This window comes from Miniopterus schreibersii (assembly GCF_964146895.1).
Source record: "Miniopterus schreibersii genome assembly, chromosome: 14".
Taxonomy (NCBI): domain Eukaryota; kingdom Metazoa; phylum Chordata; class Mammalia; order Chiroptera; family Miniopteridae; genus Miniopterus; species Miniopterus schreibersii.
In genome coordinates, this window is record NC_138114.1 from 50,045,851 (window position 1) to 50,053,645 (window position 7,795).

Sequence of the window (7,795 nt, forward strand, 5' to 3'; positions counted from 1 at the left end):
CCTGCATTGGGTCTTTCTTGTAAGAAGCAGGAGGTCAGTGTGACCCCTCGTTTGCTCTGCAAGGGCAGGGCCTCAGGACTGGCCCCGCACAGGAACCTGCCTGCTGCACACCCAGCATGGCCAGGCCGCCCATCTGGCCGCCCTGGGGCAGGGGACGCTGCAGCCCTGTGCCTCCTGCCCAGGTGCCTGGGTGAGCCTTGTAGGACATGACCAAGGGCAACTGTGCTGTCCTGGGCTAGGGAAGGAGCCCAGCGCCTGACTTCTAACCCACAGCAGTTTTTACTTAATTTTTCTAGCTCAAAGGATTTTTTTATTATTATATTACTTGGCAATAACTAATTGTGTGTGGTGAGAAAGAGTGTAGCTTTCCATTCATCATTAGATGCCGTTCCAGAAGGAGGAGATGAATTCAGGGGTGGGCGGGGGGGGGGGGGGCAGGATTTAGTCACCAGCAAGTGAAGGGGAGGGTTTTTGAGAGCTGAGGGAGGGCATCAGGGGATGCCTAAAAGACTCTGTCACCCGGCCCTCGGGGCTCAGCAGTTGAGCATCGACCTATGAACCAGAAGATCATGGTTCAATTCCCAGTCGGGGCACGTGTCTGGGTTGTGGAATCCCCAGTGATGTTTCTCTCTTTCTCTCTCTCTCTCTCTTTCTCCCCCTCCCTTCCTCTCTCTGAAATCAATAAAAACATATTAAAATTAAAAAATAAAAAAGACTGTTAAGTGCTTACTCTGGCTTAGGTATACGGGCTTCAACCCCAGACATCACAATGAAACACACTTGACCTCTCCTTGTTAGGCCCCTCTTGCAAGCTCTCTAGGAGATTTGTCGCATAAAGGGCCCTGCAGAGATTCTGAGCAAACTCTTGTTACTCACCTCTGCTTGGAGTCATCTGTGCAACGTTCAGCTGTGTGAGCTCCCAGGGCCCACAGTGGACAGGAAGTGCAGTGACCGCAGCCCCCCACTTGTTGGGTGCAGTCCGCCCTCTGCAAGGGAATTAGCCAGGGTGGCTCTCCAACGTGACTCACCGTAGAAGGACCCACCGGAAGATGGATGTCTGAATCCCACCCGCTCCCCTTCACTGGGGTGGAGGTAGATTCAGAACGGACGTATTTCATAGATAATATGGGAAAGTAGCAGAAAAAAGGCAGAAGAGAGATATAAAGAGTGGGAAATGAGGAATCGATTTGGAAAGCAGAGAAGAACCATTTAAAACCTGTTGGAAGTGTGCACGCACAGTTCAAAATAAGGCTTTCTACTTACGAAGTCCGGTTGGGGATGTATGGTCTTTTAACAAATCAAGATGGCAACGCTCATCCATCCAAATAAATATTTTGCATTTCCAACATCTGTAGACTAGCTTATCTTAGCAAAATATATGGATCCCTGGGAAGGTGTACCCAAATCCATTTTAAACTTTTATTTTGGATGTACCAGAAAATCCTGTTTGTGACTCTGTCATGAATGATTTGGAATCTGATCAAATTTTGTTTAAAGGCCCAAGTGTTGAATGTTCTTTAAACTCCACAAGTTATGTGTGGAAGAGTGTGAGTAAATGCTAACATTTAAAGAATGATCCAGATTCATGGTGGTATAGAAATTCATCCTGGCCCTGGCCGGTTTGGCTCAGCGGTTAGAGTGTCAGGGCTCCGACCCAAAGGTCGCGGTTCCGTTCCTGGTCAAGGACACATACCTCAGCTGCAGGTTCACTCCCCAGCCCCAGTTCAGGCTCGTACTGAAGGCAAGCAATTGATGTTTCTCTCTCTTCTCTCTCTCTTCCTTCCTTCCACTCTCTAAAAGTCAATGGAAAAAAATATCCTCAGGTGAGGTTTTTAAAAAAGATAAAAAAGAAATTAATCCTGAAATTCTCTACTCTGTCTTTGATGAACCTGTGGATTTAGGCACATTCAGTCTTGGAGAGAACAGACAGAGCTTGGCGCCATGTACTGAAACACTGTCCTTCCTGAGGTTGGGTCCAGGGGCTCACAGAAGACCCCAAATAACAGGTCATTCCTGGAATTGACAAATCCAGGTTGAGTAGCATGTTTTTCTGGGCATGATTTATCCTTGCTTTAACCATGGCCATCTGAGGTTGTGTAGTTATGCTGTGTGTGTAACTGGCTTGGTTTATTAATCCCACAACTGGAGACTCTACTACTGATTTAATATTTACTGAGCACCCAAAATATGTCAAACACAGTACAAGCCCCAGCTTGAAGAGCTTCACAAAGTGAGTCAGCCGCACATGCATCTTAGACACATAGCAAAGGCATCGACGCATGAAGGAAAATCAATGGGGGAAACTGCCTTGGGGAACAGGTGCTCCTGACCTCTCATCTGTGGGGAATGGGCCCTGGGCTCACTCCCAGATCTTTGCCTGGGTCCCCTTGATGTCAGTTCTGTGACTTGCCTTTGCAAGACTGCTTGATGTTCAGGAATGCAAGCCACAGGACAGAGGTGGTTAACTGGCCCACCTGAGAAGATAAACCTGGAACTCAGCACCCCCCGTAGAAGAGCAGGCTGAAAATCCACAAGAACAAAACTCAGGAAGGTTACATCAATAGGAATACTGTTACCTTAGCATCTCTCACAGTTGCTAATTCCAGGTAACTGTTGCCAACACATATTGAAACACTCCCCAGCCGATTTAGTGAGATAAATCTATTGATTGACTGCCAAAAGTGAGACCTGGTGACAATGCTTGCAAAGCGGATTACAGAACCTCCCGTCAGCCTCGGAGAGGGCTGCTGCCAAGTGCCAGACTGGCTCAGTTCCCAGCTCTATGGCCTGTATGACTCCTTGCAGGAGAGGATTGGATGCTTGGTATTACCTAAAGTGGATTATATTAAATAAAATTTTCTACTTTCAACCCTGTGTGGATTTCCCTAGGACTCACTTCTGATAGATTTTTTTTTGAAGTTAGTTTTTTCATAACATTTTAAAAATATATGTTTTTAAATTGTTTAGAACAATTTTTTTAATATATATTTTTATGTATTTTAGAGGGAGAGGGAGGGAATGGGAGAGAGAGAGAGAAACATCAATGAAAGAGAAACATCCATCGGCTGCCTTCTGCATGCGGCCTACTTGGGATCGAGCCTGCAACCTGGGCATGTGCCCTGACTGAGAATCAAACTGGCGACCTCTCGGTGCATGGGACAGCACTCACCCAACTGAGCCACACCGGCCAGGGCTAAAGTTAGTTTTATAGTCAAACTAGTCCCAAATAGATTTCAGATAAGGTGAGAATTAATTAGTTTCTATTCATTTGCCAATTTGCTTAATTTGTGAAAATGTTTATAAACAGCATAATTCTCCAACCTCTTTAGGCTCTCCATAAAATCCATATAAATATTAAAAATGTTAAGTTGTAAGCATGATAGAAACAGGTGGCAGCTTTTCTAGTAATTATTGGGACACTTTCTTCTCACAGTTGATATAGACTTACTTACATCAAGCTAATCAGGGAACACTTCAGTTTTTGGATTTGGAATAATTCATAGTGTATAACTTTATAATGCAATTGATCTGATTGGACTCACACAGTGCCTTACACATAGAAGACATGTAAGGAAATTGTTGAAAGAATACCTATATATTCCTGATTATAATGAATTGTCTCTATGTGATTCATCAGGTATTGTCTGAAGGCTTAAAAGAGTTTTCTCCAAGTAACTCACTGTCAGAATTCAACTTCAAATTCTTAACACCTGTGACAGGTACAATGAAAGCTTCACTCAGATGTTTCTGAGACTCATTAAAAAGAGGATACTTCTTACCCTGGCCAATGTGGCTCAGTTGGTTGGAGGGTCATCCTGTCCACCAAAGGGTCATGGTTCAACTCCCGTCAGGGCACGCACCCAGACTGCAGGTTAGAGCCCCAGTAGGGGCATGTACAGGAGGCAACTGGTCGATGTTTCTTTCACACATTGATGTTTCTCTCTCCCTCTGCCTTCCTTTCTCTCTAAAACCAATTTTAAAAATTATAAAGTTTAATCTTGAATGTATATTAAAACCAACTAAAATGCTTTGAAAAACCCTTATGCCCAGGCCCATCTCAAATTGACTGGACTCTCTGAGGATAGGGCCTAGTCAGTGATGTTATCTGAAAGCTCCCCAGGTGATTCTAGGAGCAACCAGAGCTAAGAAGCAGTGAATTTAACCTGGCAACAAAGAGACCACAATTAATCATATTTCTCCCCAACTAGCCCCATCCTTTCCCCATCGCCCCCACTCTCCACACATACCCCAAGAATGCTCTAAGGAAACATGAGGTGTGTGGCCTTGAGCCTCCCGGTAATGGCGCTGCTGGGAGCACAGGAGCCGGTCCCCAGGATGCCACAGGGCTGATCTGACGGCTGCATGTCAGGTATCATTGCCTAAGACTCCTGCTCTCACTGCCCAGTCACTGTTGCAACATCAATGTGGAAACCCCTGTCCCTGGGCACTTGTCCTCATTTACAGAACTCTCAGGAGGTTACGGTGAGAATTATCAGCCTGGTATCACAGCCCAACAGTCTTCACCTGTTCCCTTAACCATGGGATTGGAATTACGTGTTCTGTGCATCCTGGAGAATGACAGTTTATTTCTCTCTTTTGACCTTAAGTAAGCTTCTCCCGGTCCTTGTATTCGGGGTTGATCGTGTCCCCTGTGTGTCGCTACAGAGCAGGTGCCGAGCAGTTGGAAGACCACCGCCGTGGGTCTGCTGCGACCGAGCAATTAGACGATGCAGGAGAACGCTGTAGCTCACAGATTACACCCAGTTTCAGAAAAGCAAATACCTGAGTGCCCACCTTGTGGCAAACACTGGGTGCGTACACACAAACATACCCACAGGTAGGACATTTGTCCTATGCATAGCTGTATGTCCCCTTAAGTGACTGGTACCTTTTCCACTTTATTCCTATTTAATCTCTTCATTGACTAATTTATCTCATCATTTTCAAATAAAATTGGGGGTAAGGAGAGGAAAAACAATAGCAAGACCTTCTCGAAGGTGGCTTGTAAGTGTTTTGCACTATAAATGCAAGTGGATTTAAAATTAAAACCCCTTTGATGTATCAAGGCCTTATTCAGGAAATGCTAACATCCTAGATGTCAATTGGTAATATACGCTTCCCCGGAATTCGAGAAACAAACGGGTTCCAGTTAGCTAAGCGATATCAGGAATTATATCTGAGTTGCAACCTTTTGAAAAGGCAAACCGACAGGCTTTACGTCCTACCTCATTGCCCCTTCTCATCTCACCGCGAGGCAAACAGAAGGAAAAGCAAGGAAGGCGGCCACGGTTCAGAAACACTGTTTTAAAACCAGAGAAAGAGCTTTGCTTGACCTTTACAGCACAAATAGAAAATAGTAAATCTCCTTCCCTCTCCCTGGCCTCCTCCAAGCAAAGCACTAGCAGCAAAGCCCATGGAACGTTTTACAAAGACTCAAGGCCGAGGCAGGCGGCTGAGCAGAGGGCTGGGCGGCCTGTTCTGCCCGTGCTGGCTTAGCTCTGGCTCTGGGAACAGGTCCCCCAGTCCCGCCTCGCGGGCACCCTCGGAGACCAGGGCGGGGGTGGAGGGCCTCGGATGAGGCAGGCCTAGGTGCAGCGGCATTAGATGACCACGCTGACTGTCATGCTCTGGCCCTGCGGCGCGATCCTGCGGGGCCAGGCGAGCAAGAGCTTGCGCAGCTCCTGGCGGAAGCCGTCGTGCAGCCAGGCGTAGATGAACGGGTTGTAGCAGACCGAGCTCATGGCGAGCCAGTGGCACAGCAGCTGCACCAGCCCGAAGGCGTAGGGGTCGATGGCGCTCGGGTCGAGGTCCCGCAGCAGGTTGAAGACGTGCAGCGGCAGCCAGCAGATGGCGAACACCACCACGACCACCACCAGGAGGCAGAAGGTGCGGCGGCGGCGCGCGCGGTCCCAGTCGGCCTGGCTCCGGGTCACGCAGCCCGGCACCACGCGGTTTCGCAGCTTCACCGATACTCGGACGTAAGACAGGAGGATGACCAGCAGGGGGAGCAGGTAGGTGACGAGCAGCAGCCCCCAAGCGTAGAGCTGGCGCTGGCGCTCCTGGGGCCCCCAGAACTCCTCGCAGAGGCGCACGGGGTGCGGCTTGAGCTCGACGTGGTAGGTGTGCAGGGCGGCGGGCAGCGCCAGCACCGCGGACAGCGCCCAGATGCCCAGCACGGCGTAGGCGCTGGAGCGCAGCGAGACGCGCCGGCGCAGCGGGTGCACCAGCACGACGTAGCGGTCCACGGCGATGGTGGTGAGCGTGAACACCGACACGTACACGGTGACGGGCTGCAGGAAGAAGACCAGGTGGCACAGGCCCCCGCCGAACACCCAGCCGCGCGGCTCGAAGGCGTAGGCCAGCGTGAGCGGCACGCAGGCCGTGCACATGAGCACGTCGGACAAGGCCAGGTTGCCGATGAGAAAGTTGGTGACGTTGTGCAGCCGGCGCACGCGCGCGATCACCAGCACCAGCAGGCAGTTGCCCACCAGCCCCACGATCACCACGACGCTGTAGAGCAGCACGATCAGCCCCTTCAGCCGATGCACCAGCTGCAGGCTCTGGAACGGAGTGACGCCCGGGGCGCCCGGGCCAGCCGTCGACCCGTTGCCCACCGGGGCCCCTGCGCTCTGGTTCGCTGGGGTTGAGGCCACCGGGGGAAGTTCAGAGAATAAGTCAGGGACCAGGGGCTCCTGAGTCGGCAGGGAAGCCATGGCTACCTGTCCAAAGAGAATCAAAGTCCGTCAATTCTCATTTTCTACCTTCCCCCTCCTACCCAACCCCTCCCTCCCCAATTATCCAAATACTCCCTTTGGAGTAACGGGCCAAGATAAATAACAATTAAAAGTGCTGCCATCCCACCTCTGCAAAAATAAATCGGTGCGTGGTTATACACGCACAGGTTATTTAAACGCCTTCTAATCCATTTAGAGCTCTCTCCGTGGGCGCAGGCTAGACCCAGGGGCACGGTCCTACCTGGTGAGTGCGACTTGGCGGACGGGAGGGAGAGGCGCGATCTGCCCCCTGGAGTCCTCCGCCCGCGACTGCGGTGCCGGCTTCTCGCTTTTCCGCGGGAGCTGAACAGATCCCGGAGTTGCCAGCGGGCTCGCAGCTTTGAGGGGGGCCGGGAGCGCCTCCCTCTGCCCCGCCCCCACTCCAGCGCGCCCTTGTATGGAAAATGGGGGCGGAGCGCACACCACCAGGCTCGGCGCTTAGACAACTAGAGAGAAGGGCGAGAGACAGAAGGACGGAAACGGCAAGGGAAGGAGGGGTGGACAAGCCTGGGCGGCAGAGACGCGGCTGCAGGAGCTTGCTGCGCCCCAGGGGCGTTCCGCTCGGGAGAGGGTGGGGCGGACGAGGGGAGCGTGGGGCGAGAAGCGCCAGGTCTCTCGGGACGACCTGGTGCAGTTTCAGAGGGAAGGGGCTAGAGGAGCGGGGTGGGGACTGAGACGCACCACGGGGTGTGGGGGAGAGTGAGGGGCCCGTCCTTAAGCGCTGGATCCTGCGTAGAGTCCAGGCTGGGGTTACAGAGTAGCGTGGGGGCTCCTGCAGCGGTTTAAAATGGGGAGCCCTGAGCTCCCCGCAGACCTGCGGGCCCTCGCCCTCCCCGGGACCCCGAGCGCTCCCCCAGGCTGCGGCTCCCGCCCAGCCCAGGACAGGGTTCAGCACCGCGGACAGCTCCCGCGGGCCTGGCTGTTGGGAGCCCGGGTGCTGGGGAGGGGACTTCCCACCCCTCTCTGGGTGTGATGCATTCGCAAAAGGGACCAGCCTGGTTCCTGGGGCTGCGGCTGCGTCT

At 51.8% G+C, this 7,795-nt stretch overlaps 1 protein-coding gene across 1 annotated transcript; it reads right to left on the reverse strand.

Annotated features, from left to right (window-relative positions):
- Nucleotides 1–5,285: 5,285 nt before the first annotated feature.
- PRLHR (prolactin releasing hormone receptor) lies at nt 5,286–7,039 on the reverse strand. Its single transcript, XM_081157936.1, has 2 exons — nt 6,976–7,039; nt 5,286–6,719 (listed from the first exon to the last, which is right to left on the reverse strand). The coding sequence occupies exon 2, from the start codon at nt 6,711–6,713 to the stop codon at nt 5,601–5,603; it is 1,113 nt and encodes a 370-aa protein (XP_081014062.1). The 5' UTR covers nt 6,714–6,719; nt 6,976–7,039; the 3' UTR covers nt 5,286–5,600.
- Nucleotides 7,040–7,795: the final 756 nt, after the last annotated feature.

Excerpts from the sequence above, each read along its gene's own strand:
- PRLHR (XM_081157936.1), bottom strand. The coding sequence starts at position 6,713 with ATGGCTTCCCTGCCGACTCAGGAGCCCCTGGTCCCTGACTTATTCTCT.